The following is a 20,044-nucleotide window of genomic DNA, read 5'->3' as shown; positions in this document are numbered from 1 at the left end:
CTATCATCACTATGCCAATAATATTTAGCTTATTATGCATGTGGGCCACATTAGATACATTTTCGTTTACAATGACGTTCTCTTTCGTTTGATTAGAGCCCATTTTGCTAATTTAGTCCACTATGATGTATCGTCTCAACGTAAATGAAATTAAAGATCGCGATACCACAATTTGAAACTAATGTCCTAAATAAATCTGCAAAATTGACATTTTAACAATAAAATAATTTATCGGTATTTCAATGGCTTCTTGCTTACTCGACCAGTTCGCGTAGTATAAACTTTACTATCGGATTCGTCCGTTTGAATTGTTACTTTCACTACACTTTTAACATCACAATGGACCTGTACACACAACTTGCTAGCAGTATGGAAGAACTGTCCAACACATTTACGTCACGGATGGCAGCATACGAAGAGGAGCTGAAGAATGTGAGCAGCAATGAGGCCTCACATAAAACCATTGCCAGCCTGTCCCGGGATTACACTGACTTCAAGTGTCTGGTATGGAAGACAATGAGTGCCCTCAAACTGCAGATGGAGTTGCTGACGCTGGGTCTGGACAGGCATGAGATGGCTTCACGCAGGCATGTTCTCCTTCTGCATGGTCTTCCGGAAAAGAAAGATGAAGAGTATGTGTCTCAGGCTGTCATAGTTCTTACGGAGAAGTTGAAGATGTCCAACATTTCTGCGGCGGATATAGCCTCATGTCATCGTCTGGGCACTGAGACTGGTAAGCCACGTCCGTTACTAATTAGATTCCAGAGCCTTAGTCTTCGTAGTGAAGTGTGGCAAAGCAAGACCATGTTGAAGGGCTCTGGACTGGTTTTCTCGGAGTTCCTGACCAAACCCCGACATGACGCGTTTCTTGCCGCCCGCAAGCATTTTGGAGTGAAACAGTGCTGGACATCCGAAGGCAAGATTGTGGTACTGCTACCGGACAAATCAAGGCGAAAAATAGAATCCCCAGCTGAACTACAGCAATTAACGAGGCAGTTTCCGACGTTGGCTACTTCCGCTAGCGAGCCGACATTGGGCGCACGGGAAAGTCCATTGTCCAACAAGTCTCCAACAGGGAAGAGGTCGAAAAGGCATGCAAAATAGTACATTCATGTTTTTCAATGTCGGTCACTCCAGATTTTTGTTTAGTTTTTAATGACATCACTGCCTGCCGGCCTGACATAACATCTTCCATAGATTAACTCACTCTACTCCTGAATTCGTTCGGAAACTATGTTTGGATACGAGCCTTTTTATCTATGTTGTGGTACATTTAACAAACTGGCGAGTGCATCGAGGATGTTGAATAATAGGTAACTGTTATTATAATTTTAAATTTTATTTTATTATAAATATATATATATATTTTTTTTTTTTGTTTGTTAATAATTAATTTAGTATACTTGTCATGTTCGATAATTTTGATGATAGTTTTGTCTCTTGTTCGTCTTCTTGTGCGTCTGACGAGAGCTTTGCCAGTGCGTTCAATGATGATTCAGTGCATCTACGTGATCAACTCGCTACCACCTTCTCTCCTTATGGTAAATTTTTCAATGTGGTCCACATAAATGCTCAAAGTATTCCCGCTCATCATGCTGATCTTCTGTCCTCTTTTGACTCAAACCTTGTTCATGCTATCCTTGTTTCTGAAACTTTCCTCAAACCAGCACTTCCCTCCACTCAATATTCCTTGCCCGGCTACAAGCTTGTGCGTAATGACAGAACTGGCAAGGGAGGCGGAGGGGTCGCCGTTTATCTACGTGGTGATATCTCCTATCATATTGTTGACAAGTCTCCGGGCGATTACTCTAAATTCGCTGAACATCTTTTTATTGAAATTACTTTTAATGCTGTCAAAATACTTTTAGGTGTTTATTATAACCCGTCATGCACTTTCGACTACTTTTCTTCTTTTGAGTCGAAACTTGAATCTTTTACTCCCTGCTACGACCACACTATAATCCTCGGAGACTTCAACACCTGTTTACTTAAGGATGATGTGCGCAGCCGTAAACTTCGATCTCTTGTCTCTTCTGTCAATATGAACATTCTTCAGCTTAATGCTACTCATCACGCCCCTCACTGTAATCCTTCTCTTTTAGATCTTATAATAGTATCAGACCCTAGCAAAGTAGCCACTCATGGTCAACTTCCTGCCTCTTTCTCATATCATGACCTTCTGTTTCTATCTTACAAGATTCGTCCACCTAAGCGTAAATCCAAATTTCTTTTCCTTCGCAGTTTCAAGAACATTGATTTGGATCGTTTGATGGAGGATGCGGGTACAATTGACTGGTCTCCTGTTTACGACTGCACTGATGTGGATTCCATGGTATCTGTATTTAACAGGTTGGTGTTGAAACTTTACGACAAACATGCACCTGTTAAAAAAGTCAAAGTTAAACACCTTCCAGCCCCGTGGCTATCTGACACTATAAAACAAGAGATGTCTAGACGGGATAAGGCTAAGCGCCGATTCAGAAGGGATCCAACTGAGGAGAACTGGTCTCTCTACAAGCAGTTACGAAATCGTTGCAATCGTCTGTGCAGAGATGCAAAGAGACGCCATATTCACGACTCCATTAAAAACTTCAACACAGCACAAGTATGGCAATTCCTTAAGTCTTTTGGTATCGGGAAGGTAGCTGATGATAGCGCTCCCGATATAAATCTAAACACAATTAATGACCATTTCTCGAAGTCACCAGTAACACTGGACGACAACGTTAAATCGTCTACTATTAAGTATCTCTCAAACCTTTCTTTGCCTAAATGTACTTCGTTTTCTTTCCACCCGGCTACGGAAGGAGATATCAAACGTGCCATTCTATCTATCTCCACAAAAGCTGTAGGGGATGACGGCCTTCACCTGCAAATGCTCCTTCCTATCCTTAATATCATCATTCCTGTCATTCTCCATCTCGTCAATTATTCCCTTTTCACTAGCTCCTTTCCATCAGCTTGGAAGAAAGCTCATGTGTTGCCCTTGCCCAAAGTCTCCAATCCATCCTCAGTTTCTCAGTACCGTCCCATATCCATACTTCCCATCCTATCTAAAGTCCTTGAGAGTGTTGTCAACAATCAACTTTCTCGTTATCTCTCCTTTAACAACCTGCTAAGTCCATACCAATCTGGATTTCGCCCTGGCCATAGCACAGTGTCTGCTCTCATCAAAATTACTGATGACATCCGGCTGGCTATGGAGAAGGGGCTTTTAACAGTTTTGGTTTTGCTGGATTTTAGCAGTGCGTTTAATTCGGTTGATTTTGACATCCTCTTAGGTATCCTATCCTCACTAAATGTATCTCCTTCTGCAGTTGAGTGGTTCAACTCTTATCTTCGAGGTCGCTCGCAGTCAGTCCGCGTTGATGAGGCTTCCTCTGAGTGGCGGGAACTCGCTGCGGGTGTTCCTCAAGGTGGCGTTCTCTCTCCATTACTTTTCTCCGTTTTTATAAACGCCATCACTAAATCACTAGTTTCACAATACCATCTCTATGCAGACGACTTGCAACTTTATCAGCATTTTAGACTTGAAGAGCTTCCGAGAGCGATTGATGCCATCAATAATGATCTTGGAAACATAAGTCGATGGGCAAAGGATTTCGGTCTTTTAGTGAATCCTGCCAAGTCACAAGCTCTCATTATTGGTGGCAGATACTTCCTTAATAAACTGCCTTCTCCACCACCGGTCTCATATGATAGCGTTGCCATCCCATACTCCTCAAAAGTCAAGAACTTGGGGATACTTATGGATTGTCATTTGTCCTGGGGTTCACACGTTGCAGAAGTAAGCAGGAGGGTTTTTTGCTCGTTTCAGTCACTCAAACGTCTCCAGAAGTTCCTGCCTTTTCCGACAAAAATTACTCTCGCTCAGTCGCTTCTTCTCCCTCTTTTAGATTATGCTGATGTCTCGTTTCTTGATGCGACTGAGGAACTTCTTGACAAACTCGAGCGCCTGCAGAATCTGTGCATCCGCTTCATTTTTGGTCTCCGGAAATATGACCATGTGTCAGAATTTCGGAGCCAGCTGAAGTGGCTGCCAATTCGGCGGCGTCGAGATGCTCATATTCTATCTTTTCTCTTCTCTCTTCTTCACAATCCCAACGCTCCAAGTTATCTTAGGGAACGCTTTGAGTTCCTTGTTCCTAGAGGCAAACCCTGTCGCTCTTCTGTATCTCTTCTTCTCCGTGTCCCTCCTCATACTTCGAGCCGTTATGATGGATCCTTTACTGTTCGCGCTGTGAGGCTTTGGAACGCTCTGCCTCACAGTATACGTGAGAGCACATCGTTAGATATCTTCGAGAGACGAACTAAGGAACATTTCCTATCAGCATGACCCTATTTGTATGTATGTATTTATTTATTTATTTATTATATCTTATGTATTATATATATGTATGTATTTTATGTTATGTAATTTTTATCTTTGTTTAGTTTAATGTTGTGCACTTGTAACTTACTCTTCCATATCGCATCTCTCTATCGCTCTAAGGTTTGCTGTCAGAGAACCCAACTCTGGGTTAAGCTCGCCTTTGTACATAACTTTTCTGTATTGTGTGTGTATTAAAATATGTGTGTGTACAATAAAGAATAATAATACTTTTTTCGTAACTTTTCGACAAACGGTATCCCTATTACTATTATCAACTACTTTAGATTGCGATTCATCCTCTATTAACATGTACGCTGGTTTCAGACGATCTATAGAAACTTTAACTTGTCGGTCGGGCAACTGAATACAAAATACTTTATTATCTCTACTTATGACGCGATATGGTCCGTCGTAAGGTGGTTGTAACGGTTTCCGTACTGCGTCATTACGGATAAAAATATATTCACAATCATACAAGTCTTTATGCACAAAAATCTTATTTGGTGACTTATTTTTCCTATTAGATGGCTTTAACCCGTCAATTACAGCTTTTAACTTATTTACGAAATTTTCAGAATCGCTAATTTTCAAATCAGTTGTATCATAAAAGTCACCGGGTACTCTAATATTACTGCCATACAACATTTGTGCAGCGGTTACGCCTGTATCTAATTTTATCGTTGTGCGTAACCCCAACATTACAGTTGCCAATTCGTCAACCCAGCATTTATTATTTAAGCGAGCCATTAACGCGGCTTTTAAAGATCTATGCCAACGTTCTACTAAACCATTACATTGAGGATGATACGGAGTTGTACGTGTCTTTATAATTCCCATTAAAATCATTAATTCTTTGAATAAGTTACTTTCGAACTGACGACCCTGGTCACTAGTGAGCTTTATAGGACAACCAAAACGACTAATCCAACCTTCATATAATGTTTTCGCTACGATTTCTGCAGTTATCTCTTTTAGTGGAAATGCCTCTGGCCAACGAGTGAATCTATCGATAATCGTTAAACAATATTTATAACCTTCTGGCGAGGTTGGTAACGGTCCTATAATATCAATATGTATATGCTCAAAACGTTTAGTACTTTTAAAGGACTCTAAATCGGAAACCGTATGTTTTTGAACTTTCGCTCTTTGACATTTTACACATGTTTTAGCCCATTTACCAATATCTCTATTCATTTCAGGCCAATAATATCTATCTTTTACTAACTTTTTACTTGTCTTAATACCAGGATGACTTAAATTATGAATAGAATCAAAAGCTAAACGACGAAATTTTTCAGGTAAATATGGTCTTGCACTATTAGTAGACATTTCGCAATAAACATGTTTATCAGTATCGAGTAACGTTACACGTTTCAATATTACTTTACTGTTGTTGTTTGACGCCCTCAATAATTTTGCAAGCTGTTCGTCAACTTCCTGCGCAGTGGCGAGTTCTGCGAAATCTAACGTCGTGGGACATGTTATTGTTTCAACTCTAGATAATGTGTCAGCAACTATATTATTATTTCCACTAATGTGTCGTATGTCAGTACTAAATTCACTAATAAACATAATTTGCCTAGTTCGCCTAGAAGTTTCTCTATTGGTACCTAATTTAGTAAACGCGAAAGTTAATGGTTTATGATCTGTAAAAATTATTAATTCTTGCCCTTCAACTAAATTACGAAAATGTATGATTGCTAAATAAATTGCTAAAAGTTCTCTATCATACGTACTATATTTCTTTTGTGCTTCAGTTAATTTTTTCGAAAAATATCCTAAAGGTTTCCAATTTCCATCAACTTTTTGTTGCAATACTGCACCTACACTTGTGTCTGATGCGTCCGTCATCAATGACAAAGGTGTATGTGCCGATGGGAAATACAATAAGGTAGCATTTTTAAGATCATCTTTACATTTTTCAAAATTTTCCGTAGCTTCAGGTGTCCAATTGATTTTACTTTTATCCTTACGCTTTGAATTCCCTAAATATTTATTTAACGCTGCCTGATGATCAGCTGAATGAGGTATATGAGCTCTATAAAAATTTAACATGCCTAAGAATCTTCTAAGTTCCTCTATAGTATCCGGCTTTGGAAAATCAATAATCGCTTTAACTTTATCTTCTAATGGTTTAATTCCTTCTGTAGAGACTTCAAAACCCAAAAACTCTAATTTATCTTTACCAAAACTACACTTTGAAAAATTAATCGTTATACCAAATTCATTAAAACGTTCAAAAACTTTTCGTAAATGTTCTCTATGCTGCTCTTCATTTTCCGATGCAATGATGACGTCATCTACGTAATTGAAAAGAAAATCTAAGTCTTGTAAAACAGTATGATGCATAAAACGTTGAAAAGTTTGTGCAGCATTTCTTAATCCAAATGGCATACGCACGAATTCGAATAAACCAAACGGTGTTATGACGGCAGTTTTCTCAATGTCATTTTCCGCAACTGGCACACAATAATAGGCTCTATTTATATCTAGCTTTGAGAAAACCTTTTTATTATCTAACATATACGTAAAATCATGAAGACGGGGAACTGGATATCGATCAGGCTTGGTAATCGCATTTAAACGTCTATAATCTCCACAAGGTCTAATATTACCATCCTTCTTAGGAACAACATGCAAGGGACTTGCCCAAGCGCTTTTACTCGGCCTACAAATCCCAAGCTCTTGCATAATCTTAAACTCATTTTTAGCTTTTACGTACCTGTCTGGTGGTAACTGCCTGGCTCGTGCGTGCACTGGAGGTCCTGTGGTCTCAATGTGATGACAAACATTATGTTTAGGCGTTTCTTTGTACGAAACTGGTTTAGTTAGTTCTGGAAATTCACATAATAAATCATAATAAGGGCAATTATTTACGATAGTTTTCAAAGTGGGCTCACTAGAATTAGAAAGATTGCCTTTGGTGCTTAAATTAGTTACTTGATCGATTAACCTTCGTCCGTTCAAGTCAATTAACAACTGAAAATTAGCTAAGAAGTCAGCACCTAATATTGGTTGCTGTACGTCCGCTAATGTAAATAACCAACGGAATGCTCGTCTTAGATTTAAATCTAATTCTAAGTACAATGTACCATACGTGTTAATCTGAGTTCCATTTGCGGCAAAGAGTTTATAACAACACTCACTTGTATTACCTTTCATGTAGGCTACTTTCCGCGGTAACACTGACACGTTTGCACCACTATCCACTAAGAAGTTTAAGCCCGATTTCCTGTCTCTGACACACAGACGGTGATTCCCGAAGGCACGGTCACAGCCTCCCGTCGCAGACTGCACCGACTCTAGTTTTCCGCTGGCTTGTCCTTGTCGTGTTTTTTCTTCCAGTTACATGGATCCACACATTTAGTTGCCTTGCTGCGATACTTATAATGGTAAAAACATAACCAATTTGGATCTTCGAATTTCCTTGTGCGACTTCTTGACCCTGACCTGGATCTGTTGCGTCTAAAGTTATTCCTTCGCCAGTTATTTGAACGGCCTCGTGATCTTGACTCTAAATTTTGTAATCTATCACCCAATTTGTTTATTGCCGAAATAATTTGGTCCTGAGAACCGGATGGGCCTGGTTCCTGTTTGACAGTCGCAACACTGTGTATGGGAGTCGTCGTTTCCATTATTTTATCCGCTATTGATGCTAATTTCTCTAAATCTTTTTCTTCCGTTACAGCTAAAACTCCTCGCACCGAATTTGGTAAATGATTCTGCCACATAACTATGAGTGTTTCGTTATTTACTCGTCCCCTGGCTAGGTCTTGCATTTTTCTTAGTAATTGTGATGGTTTCTGGTCGCCTAATTCCATTTCGCCAATGAGTTTTTTTACTTGCCGCTCTTCGGATTCTTGATATATAAATATCAACTTATTCTTCAAGGTCTCATATTTATTTTTCTCAGGGGGATCCACAAGGATCTGTGTAACTTGCTCAACTGCGTCCGGGGGTAATTTTGAAATAAGGACCTGGTACTTTGATTCGTCGGACATCTTCTGAGGATTTAGAACTGCTTCTGCTTGGATAAACCATGTTCTAGGCGACTTCTTCCAAAATTCCGGAATTCTAGCTGTGATGGAGATGGACGACAGTTGATGTTCTTCAATAACGACCTTCTTGTCTTCAGACGACATTATAATTTCTTAATTTGACGCGCACTAATATTAAGCCGACACTACGTACACTTGTGTGAGTTGCCCCGGTCGTCCGATTCACTGAATTACAAGTCCAAATTCACTGGTTACAGTTCACACTTTCTCCACACGGGGTCACCAATTTAGATGGTGGGGTGTCGTGTTCAGAGATAAGTAAATAAACCGAATACTAATTAATACACTTTTATTTTCTGACTCCAATTAGGTTACATGGGATTTGGTACGGTCACAATATTTAGTAGCGTGCGTTGGTAGTGCGATATACGGGACAACTGGGGAGGCGAACACAATGCAAGTACAGTATGAACAATATTGATGCGTCAACAATTAGTGTAGGTCCCACTACAAGTGCATCCAGATAAAAAGTTGCTTATGGCCTCCTCGATGAATGGGCCATCTAATATGATAGGATAGGTTCCTGAGATTAACACCATCAAGCAAGTAAGTCAACAAACTCTTCACCTTAAATTTTAGAAAATACAACCAAGATTACTTAGCGGGAACATGTTGGGTTATTTGCACAAGTCATTATTTTATCAATGATTTAACAGTTTATTAAACCAACATTGATATTTTAGTTTATCAATAAGCATTGGTAAGTGAGTTTAGAGCGGCGATACAAATATTGATAAAAGGCGTTCTGCAAACGTCGCCGTCACAACCCGGCGGGCGCCTGCAGGCGTTTCATTACGTGACTACACTGCTGACATACTGGGACACACGGCTCAATAGAATTACCAACATAGTCGTAACAAATGATTTAGTAATTTTGTAGATTTAACTAGAGGAAAGGTTTAAAGTATAATGAACATTGTTAAACTGTCTTTAGTTCGAATGTATGGCATGTAATTTAAAACCAAAGTAGAGACAAGAATGAATGAAATAAAGTGCACCATCGCTGTGCACATATCTATTTGAAAATTAATTGATCTACCACGAAAAACATGGGAAGCCCATCTTGTTGCTTGGCAAATATCTACCTACTTTGATTTTCAGGTAAAAAAATATTGACCATTAAAACCATTAAACAAAAACTACTGTATCTATGCTCGGCAACATTCACAGCGAATCTTTCACGCAGTATTAGAACGCGTGACGTCACAACTCGCTCCAAAGCGCAGCTCGCAGCGCCGAACTCGCGACGAAAATTAACGCTTAACACCTGCGTACTAATAACTAGTGCTTGGTGTACCCACATCGCTTCAATTAACTTAATTGCATATATTATTAGGTGTGAAACGAGAACGGCGTCATAATTGCCGACTACTGGTTGCCAACATTATTAATTTCATGCGATTTGATGGGATATTTCAACGCCACAATACGCCATGTTAATTTGTGTGAATCATTTGTGTTATGTTAATTTGGTTTGGAATTATTTTATTGGCTTATTCGGCTATCGGACACGGAATACTATTGGAAATAACTGCAGTTCGTTATCATTTCAGTCGACTGTTGAGGAATTAAATGTAATTGCTTAGTTTATGTGCTCAATTCCAACTTGCAATCACAAACACAATGTTTCGCCTTGCTGCTAAGCACAAAACTACGTGGATGCATCCACGATCTAAGCACTGGCACCTCATTGACTATGCCATCACGAGGCAGCGAGACATCTCTCAGGTCCTAGTCACTCGTGTTATGCGCGGTGCTCATTGCTGGATGGACCATAGACTAATTGTCACCAAACTGCGTCTTTGCCTTCGGCAACCATTCAGGGCTAGCAGGAAAAAGCCTCAGAACATAAACATTGAGAAACTCAAACATCCGGGACCCCGAAGCAAATACGCTGAAACGCTGGCATGTGATATACACTCTCATCAAAATACCGGTGATATTGATGCAGACTGGAACGCTTTATCGTCGTCCATTCTTGACGTAGCCATTAACACCATAGGTCTAAAAAATAAACGCAAGCAAGACTGGTTTGATGAGAACGACGAAGTTCTTTCTAAAGCTATTGCCAAACACCGATTACTTCTCAAGCGCAGTAATAACAGCGCACTTATAAGAGAGAGTGACCGTGAGTTGCGTAAACTCACGAGACACACTAAAGATAAATGGTGGCAAGACAAGGCTCAATACATCCAGTGGCTTGCTGATAGTAATCAGCTCGGTGATTTCTATAGCGAAATTCGCAATCTCCTGGGTACCACCAACTTCATAAAGGTACCACTAAAGTCGCTGGATGGTAAAAGTCTGCTGAAAAGCAAAAATGAAGTGTTAGATCGTTGGGCAGAACACTTCAATAATCTACTTAATGTAGATCGAACAGCCGATCTACACTACATAGACAGTTAACCTCAACTTCAAATAGCAGAAGAATTGGACGATGCCTTGTCTAAACATGAGGTGCTTTGTGCCATCAAACAACAGCAAAATCAGCGTGCGGTTGGCCTAGACCTTATACCAGGTGAACTTCTGAAGTACGGCGGCGAGGAACTGCATTCGCGCGTCTGGGAAATGTTTGTGCTTATGTGGGAGAAAGACTGACGCGTGATAACTTAAAAGTTCCTGAAACTGTTCCTGAAACTTTTAAGTTATCACGCGTCAGGGCTCTCTATACGAACAAAGGCGACCGGTCGGAATGTGGTTCTTACCGCGGTATTTCACTGCTCTCTGTCTCTGGAAAAGTCTTCGCCAGAGTACTTCTAAACCGCCTCAGGAACCTCTCTGAAAAGATTCTGCCGGAAACCCAATTTGGTTTCAGACCAGGCAGAGGAACTTGTGAGGCAATATTCGCAGTCCGTCAACTCCAGGAAAAAAGTAGAGAGCAGGGACAGCACTTGTATCTCTGCTTTATTGATCTGGAAAAAGCCTTTGACTGCGTCCCTCGCGAGGCCCTCTGGAAGGTCCTGAGAAAGTTGGGGTGTACAGAGAAGTTCATAAGACTCCTGCGACTCCTGCACGATGACATGCAATGTTGTGTAGCGGTTGAAGATGACCAATCGAGCTTCTTCTCCGTCACCTGCGGAGTGAAGCAAGATTGTGTCCTGGCTCCCACATTGTTTGCATTATATTTCGCAGTTGTAGTCCGGGAAGTATTGACTTCTTCTCCTGAAGGAGTTCGTATTCGTCATCGGACTGACGGCAAACTTTTCAACCTGAATAGACTCAAGGCGACCACAAAGGTATCCTATGCACATATACAGGACATTATGTATGCAGATGACCTCTGTTTCGTGGCTGAATCCCCTGAAGTCCTGCAACAGCTAGTCACGAACCTTCACAAGCAGTGCTGTACATTTGGTCTAAAAATCAGCATCAAAAAGACAGAAGTGATGTCTTTAGACAATCACGGACGTCAAGAACTGGCCATTATGCTTGGTGAAGATGTGCTGAAGCAGGTCGATAAATTTCGATATTTGGGGAGCACTATAACATCAAAGTGCGACCTTGACGCCGAAATCAATAGCAGAATTGGTGCTGCAGCCGCTGCTTTCGGCAAATTCGACAAGAAGGTCTTCAGCTCCCATGACCTAAAGATATCCACAAAGGTCTCTGTGTATATGGCAGTTGTGTTGCCTTGTATACTCTACTCAGCGGAAACATGGACACCGTACCGACGCCACATCAAGCAACTAGACCGCTTCCACCTCAAATGTCTGCGCAAAATATTAAATATCCGTTGGTTTGATCGTGTGCGTAACACAGAAGTGTTGAGGGAAGCCAATGTAGGTGGCTAGCAATGTAGGTGGCCCTGTGTCTAGCATTTGTGGACTATGAAAAGGCCTTTGACTCGGTTGAAATCTGGTCTGTTTTGGAGTCCCTGCAGCGTTGTCAAGTAGATTGGCGATACATCCAAGTGATGAGATGTCTCTACGAAGCCGCTACAATGTCGGTCCAAGTACAGAATCAGCAAACAAGGCCCATACCGTTGCATCGAGGAGTGAGACAAGGTGATGTTATTTCCCCGAAACTGTTCACTAATGCAATGGAGGATATGTTCAAGACGCTGAACTGGAAAGGACGCGGCATCAACATCAATGGCGAACACATCTCTCACTTGCGATTTGCTGACGATATCGTCATCATGGCGGAAACGCTGCAGGACCTACAACAGATGCTGAACGACCTGGCTGAATCTTCTCTACGCATCGGCCTACGGATGAACTTGGACAAAACCAAGGTCATGTTCAATGAACATGTTCTACCGGAACCGATTGCGATACACGGCGCCGTTCTCGAAGTTGTTCGGAAATATGTATACCTCGGGCAGACATTGCAGTTAGGTAGAAACAACTTTGAGGACGAGGTGAATAGGAGAATTCAGTTGGGTTGGGCTGCATTTGGGAAGCTACGTCGAGTCCTAACATCGTCGATCCCACAGTGCCTAAAGACAAAAGTCTTCAATCAGTGCGTCCTACCTGTCATGACTTACGGAGCCGAAACGTGGACACTGACGGTACGGCTGGTCCACAAGTTTAAAGTTGCTCAGCGGGCTATGGAAAGAGCTATGCTTGGCATTTCTCTGAGGGATCGCATCAGAAATGAGGTAATCCGTCAGAGAACCAAAGTCATCGACATAGCCCACCGAATCAGCAAGCTGAAGTGGCAGTGGGCTGGCCATATTAGCCGAAGAACCGATAACCGTTGGGGTAAACGAGTTCTAGAGTGGAGACCACGCCTCGGCAAACGTAGTGTAGGACGTCCTCAGGCACGGTGGAATGATGACTTGCGCAAGACGGCTGGCAGGAGCTGGATGCGAGCAGTCGAAAATCGATCTCAGTGGCGTGCACTTGGAGAGGCCTATGTCCAGCAGTGGACTGCTATAGGCTGATGATGAATGTAGGTGGCATTGCAGCAAACCTCATGAGGAGACAGCTTCGTTGGTGCGAGCATGTACTGCGCATGCCGGATACTAGACTGGCCAAGCGCATCCTCTACTCCGAGTTGCAGGAGGGCAAGCGGAAACGTGGCGGACAGCTGCTGCGATACAAGGATGTGCTGAAGCGCCACATGAAAAGCTGTTCCATTGACCCGTCTCAGTGGGAGAATCTGGCATCCAACCGCAGAGACTGGAGAAGCCGCGTTAAAGCCAAAGTCTTTGACTTTGAAGCACGCCGGCTTTCTGAGTTGGATGCCAAACGAGATGAGTTGAAAGCTCGACCACCTGTAGCTATCAACTACAACTTTGTGGCTGGTACCCTGACATGTCCGCAGTGTGCGCGGACTTTCACGCACAAAATTGGATACTCCAGCCACATGAGAGCACACGCACGCCATTAGGGTCGAAGTGGTCGCCGTTGCCGAAATCGGCGTGGAAGGTTATTATTATTAAATGTAATTGAAAATGAAAACCGTTCAGACACAAAAAAATTCCGAACAACTTACAGGGACTTTGATGCCTATATTTTAACATAATGTACTCCAATAAAATCTCCTGTAAACTTCAGTAATTTGTCCTGTGACGGACAGCAGTTTTTGTGTAACTAACCCTTACTATCCAAAACAAAGAGCCACAAAAGTATCTTAAAAGCCTTAAACCGATCCATCTTGCAAGCGCAGTGTAAGCACAATACGTTTACTCAAACGTGGGGATGATACTGCACCATCCATCATGCGGGCGATGCATTGACGCCGCGATAAATCTTCCGCAGTGAGCCAGCGATGTATACTGCGCTAGGCGACGATATCGCCGGGACGTGTGGACGTGGCTTTGGATTTAGGGGTTCTGCTTAATGTGTTGGAATCTTGGACTGCTCCTATTGTTGGTAGTCAGGTGCTGCACTCAAATTGGAATTGAATTTCTATATTTCTTTGTGAAGTTCTTTACGAGCTATTGGATTAGACTAAGTTTAGTTTAGTTTAAGATGAGAAAATCGTCTTTATAGGTCTTTACGAAATATCATATCTATTTTTTGACAATAACAGATTCCAATGCTCGTAAATAAACTTGCCCTCTACAAACAGAGTCCAGCTTAAACTTTTGTATCCGTTATCTACTTAAAACGTTAATAGCCTTACGCCTTCGTCGCACTATAATTGTCATCATACTACACTCCCAAGTTTTTAGAAGACGCACAAAGAAATACCTACTCTATCTTATGGGCTTAACCTGAATGACCGTGATAATATAATATGTGCCTCAAGTCACCTTCCAATTGTTGGTTTTCTTAGAAGTCCCCCCGTTGCAACACCATATTTTTATAGAGGTCGAAAACTAAATTCGTTTATTTGGTATCTATTACTATCGTACGCTTTAGTCAGTGTTGTTTATAAATTAAGTACATAACGGATTAAAACGTACTAGTCGTAGTGATTAAAAAATCGTGTTACTTTGCCCTACTATTTATATTCTGAAAGCGTAGTATTAATTATTATAGATGAGTTACTAAAAATATTTATATAAAAACTTAAACAACCTTTTCAAAAACAAAGGACATAAAAAACATTAAAAATTCATCGCGTTGAATAATTTATAGTTCGCTTTCAAATCTGGCGATCAAATTATAACTCTTTGATCATAATACAATCAACTTGCACAAACAAACAATGCGTTCTATTTCATTACGTAGAAGCGATTATTCTTTTATTTTTAATGCAAATAAATACAGTTATATTTATGAAAGGATAATCCTTTCTGTTGAAGTTATTTACGCACAAATTGGTATTGATTCTGTCTGCGTCAGAACTTGCATGTTTGATGAGGTCTGCTCAAAAGATACGAAGATCTGACTGTCCGACTGTCACAAGCCAGTATTATTACTAGAGCCTTCTTTCGAACTGCACTTAAGAATGACGTTTATTAAATCTACGTTATTTATTTATCAGAAAATTGGAGTGCTTTTACGCTAATGAATTCTATGGTTTATAACACTAAAATATTTTTACGAAAACATATTACACAAAAGTATCGTAATGTCACATTATGTTAACTTAATAAATGGAGAATAAAAATATTTCATTTCGTTTCATCAGAATCATGACAGGCCTAAGAGTCCTATCAACTGGCAACCAATCATCAATTAGCTGTCATCATCATCAGCCTAGTCTTTTCCCAACTATCTTAAGTCAGCTCCCAGTCTAACCCCACCCAGCTAGGTTTTTAATAAAGTCATCAAAAACCCCTACCACCACAAAATACATCATTGTCATAAACCCCGGTACACACAACACAGTGACGTCAGTACAGTGTGCACCCGCCTTACGCTAGGCATATTCGCCGAGCAATACATATTCATGGTCGGTTTGTATTCATGAGCCTCGCCACTGATAGAAAAACATCAGCGTCTCGTGTCTACTATGAGGAATCAACTATACTTGCTGCTGTTTTACATGGAAATTGTACTTGGATTTTGTTTTAGTGTATGCTTTGATTGGATGTCTAATAAAGCTACAATAAAATATTTAAGATTTAACCTAGTAGTTATTATTTAGCTATTTCTGTTTTGATATGTTTAGCATGACTTCGGAATGACTCCCAAGAAGGGTAACCTAACGCTGAGTTTTTCTACTTTGGACTATCTAAATACATCTAAACTCACGAAAAAACTCCAATATCACCTTTCGTGAAAAGAGTTACTGCAGCTGTAATGTAATTCTGATAAATTGCCATTACAAATAAAAATTAATAATTACCTGAATATTACATTAAAAGCACAAATGCTCTCAAAAATCTACATTTACAAATCATACAATAATTTTCAGTATACTGCTCTTTCTATTGATATTGAACTGTATTCACACGAGCAGCGCACAACGGATCAAGTGGACGGTGCACGACGATGTACACTGCGCTGATATGCTTAGCACGAAAGCCGATTGTGTGCCCCATGTCTACTTCAAAACCGATATCAATATAAATGCGAATCATATCTTTGAACGATATCTTTATAAGAATTTTTATGTTATTTGAAGGAGTTTTTATGAAATGTATCATGAAATATGTATTATCTCATTATATCTTATTTTATCTTAAACTCATTATTTCATTGCAATTAATCATATTGCAGTTCATAACTATACTTTTGCGTCTTAACCTTCTCAGGTATGCGACAGTACCTTTTCAGACTACTGCCTCCCGCATCGAGTCAATCCTAGTTTTTATCAACAATATCAACAGCAAACTTTGCTATTTATATTTGTTAAGAAAATCAATTTCACAGCAATTGAACAACGTTCAAGCTGTCGTGTACTAGTTACCTGCACATTGCACAGCTATCTTCGTCCTTCGATTTTTTTCTGCCGGCCAGACGATCTTTGAGTCTAGACGGCACAAAAGCAAAGAAGCGACTTCCTACTATTTTTATTTCACTTAATATATATTAAATGCACTATTGCAGCTCTCTGCTTGAGTGAAATTCTTTTTCAAGTACCCACTTATTCTTTGTCACGTCTCGAAACTTTTCAAGGGAGATATTCTATCGCAACTTTTAACACAAATTAAAAGTCGTGTAAATATTTTATCTTAGTATTCATTGTTAGCTTTTAGTGTAACTTTTTATTTTATCATTTTTATAATGGCTGGGAAATTGAGAATTTTAAGGAGCTAGAATATAATATTTTTATTTCTTAACTTTATGCACAAAGAATTTTGTAGTAAAGTAGGCTATCAAATTCTGAAGTGACCAGTTAATTATTAATTTTGAAGACCCAATTGCGTACTTACTTTGTAAAACAACTCACTAACCATTATTTAATTTTTTCAAAAAAATATAAGCCAAATTAAATACAGCCATTTCTTCGGCTCTCCTTAAGATGAGTTACTTAACTCGATCGATAGAGCCTTTTTAAATTCCACCCTAACACAGCCTAACTGCTGTAACACATTAGTATAACGCGAATATTAAGAGCCTTAAATTTCACACAAAAGTACCAGCTAAGTGCTAGAAGGCAAAAAGCTTTTTTTACAAAAAACTCGAAAGTAAACGTTTGTAATGTACCTTTTTGACAGAATAATGGCACTCATTTAAAATGCGAAAAAATAACAGAATTATTGAGTGAAATTGCGAATCGTAAAATCTGCCAATTTAAATGTAAATGAAGAAAAATATAATTTATTGCACGATTTCTTATTCCCTCAAGTTTTGCGATCAATTTATTTTCAACGATTTTGATGGCTGCTACTGTTGCGATACGTTAGTTAGATACGTTACGTTATATCCAAATTTTATTAGCTGACAAAAAATTATAATACAGTTTACTGATAAAATTGTTAATAGTGTTCTTATTAAATTATCATAATTATTATTTCAGCATCATATTTATGCCAGTGCAGTTTTATTCAGAAAGCATGGCTGTTATTAACACACTTATTAACCAAACATATCTTTGTGATCAACGAAACTTCAGTGTAAACCCCCAAACTACATTTTACACCTCTGTCAGTAGTTTAAGTGTCACGTACACTGGCGCTAAAAAAGCAGCGCGACAGACTTTAAAAAAACAGCGTTCGCTAAAAAAGCGAAACGGTCTGAAAATCCGAATGTAAAAATATCTGAATCAGTCAGGTGTGCCCGATGCCTTTCGGGGATGGCCGGCCGTTTCTTTGTGCAAATTGGGCAGTCGGGCTTTGTATCGCTCACTTTATCTAACGGTTTATTTTAATCGGTCTACAATCTACAGACGTCGTATCAATATAGAGAAAAAAGACTTTATAAAAGTTTTACTTTAAAACTGCGCACGAAGATTAGATAGTAAATTCATGAAGCATAACGAAATAAGATAAAACTAATTTTGTATTATACATCTGTTTCACATTAAAATAACCATGTTACAACAAAATTCAATTACTAACTGCGTTCACAATACTTCAATGCTATCATAATACGGAACGCAGACTCAAAGACGCTTTCAACCGTCTAAAGCCAATGATACACTTGTAACGAGCAATTACAGTTTTCAAAGTTAGGGGTGGCATGTACTGGAGTTGCTTGAAGCTGGGGTGGTCTGACGGTCTGACGGTCTGACGTCAACACGGGAACGCTTCTAGCTTGAGCGACGTTACACACCGCTTTAGGTAATCGTTTGGACGCGTTTAGTAGCGCAGTGCACTCCGCACGTGTGAACTGATGGACTAGAACACTTTTTGTGCCAGCATTGTTTGTGATAAAAGTAAAAGGGACTGCTTTATGGTCGGGACTTTCTTGTGGTCAACGTAAATTTATACGATAGTACGATAGTTAGGATTAGGTGCACTTGACTTTTTACGTTACCTACTTACTGCTACGTATTTTATTTCGGGACTAGCTTCTGCCAGCGAATTTACCTGCTTCCCGCATCTAAGTAGATAAAACGTTCATCAAAATCCATCTCTTAGTTTTTGCATGAAAGAGATGAAACAATGTAAACATCTATCCATCCATGTATGCATACAAACTTTCTTATCTACCTCCAAGGAATCTTCAGCTGTCTCCACGAACCACACTATAAATAAATCTACAGACAAACCATCACTCACAAGTTTGACGATCATAGTGATAAACAGTCGATCACGCCTTGCCATGCATGTCTTCCTTTCAGTCCCATCATAATAGAAATCATTACCATTATCAGCCCCACCTGTTCCCGAGCTTGCGTACAACGCATACAACTTGACAAATCATGTCTCACACTCCATCGATACGTAATGCTCACATTGCTCACCCTACTTGAATCCGATCATATAAAACTCGGATACAAAAACGTGAACGAACAAACACGGATCATATATAGGAAGTAATTTGTGAGGGGAGGTATGAGTTATGTGCTGAAAATAAGTGTTTGCTAGGCATCCTCAATAATTAAAAAATATAATAATTGTCTAATTTTATATCTAAAAAATGTAGCTTGTTTCAACCATATGTACCTATCGAAGTAGGTAGATTTATCGGACTATAATTAGAAATTATATTAGCCCATAACAAGTGTATAATAATGATTAAGTTGGGATCATCTAGGAACAATTTCAGTTACAAATTCAGTAACTTAAGAACACATGTAGTGATTTTTTGGTTAGATATTTCTATTAATTTATGCACACCATTGTTTTGCCGATCTGATGGGAAGCGACAACAAATGAGAGTGTTTCCACGAGCGATGTCCTCTTGGCTCGCGTTGACAACGCGTGACGGACGCGCTCGTCACGCGTGTCTTGACGTGACGGAGCACCGTCATCTCGTGCACGATATAGCGCGGTGGGCTCTTACGTATGGCAGATTATTGAGTGATGATCGCTTTGTATTCAGATGAATCGCTTTCTATAGTCCATAAACTTTGTGTTTCTAGGCTATTTAGATGGCTTTTGACAATTAAAATACCTGATTGAATATTTAGTCGAGAAAATTAGGTATAATATTTTTTGAAGAAAAAAAAAATGTTTCCTTGTGATTTGCACCGGCTAAGTGAGTGTTAATTGGGACCTTTTCTTCCACCGGCCGAGCAATCCTCTCGCCGTTGGTACTCGCTCACCGGCCAAATCGCTCCAAATGCCAATTAATCGGGTCATTAGCCAAAACAATGGCGAGATGGAGCAAGACGAATTAATCGCACATAAAAATTAAATCGCTCAAATTATTAATCTTTTATA

The 20,044-nt window shown here is 39.8% G+C and overlaps 1 protein-coding gene across 1 annotated transcript; it reads left to right on the top strand.

The window, feature by feature from the left end:
* Positions 1-320: 320 nt before the first annotated feature.
* LOC124646257 lies at positions 321-1,335 on the top strand. Its single transcript, XM_047186373.1, has one exon. It carries the CDS (start codon positions 340-342, stop codon positions 1,102-1,104), a length of 765 nt encoding a protein of 254 aa, XP_047042329.1. The 5' UTR covers positions 321-339; the 3' UTR covers positions 1,105-1,335.
* Positions 1,336-20,044: the final 18,709 nt, after the last annotated feature.

The sequence above is a fragment of the Helicoverpa zea genome, chromosome 3 (assembly GCF_022581195.2).
Source record: "Helicoverpa zea isolate HzStark_Cry1AcR chromosome 3, ilHelZeax1.1, whole genome shotgun sequence".
Lineage (NCBI taxonomy): Eukaryota > Metazoa > Arthropoda > Insecta > Lepidoptera > Noctuidae > Helicoverpa > Helicoverpa zea.
The sequence above is the reverse complement of the archived record's forward strand: the minus strand, read 5'-3'. Positions and strand labels throughout refer to the sequence as shown.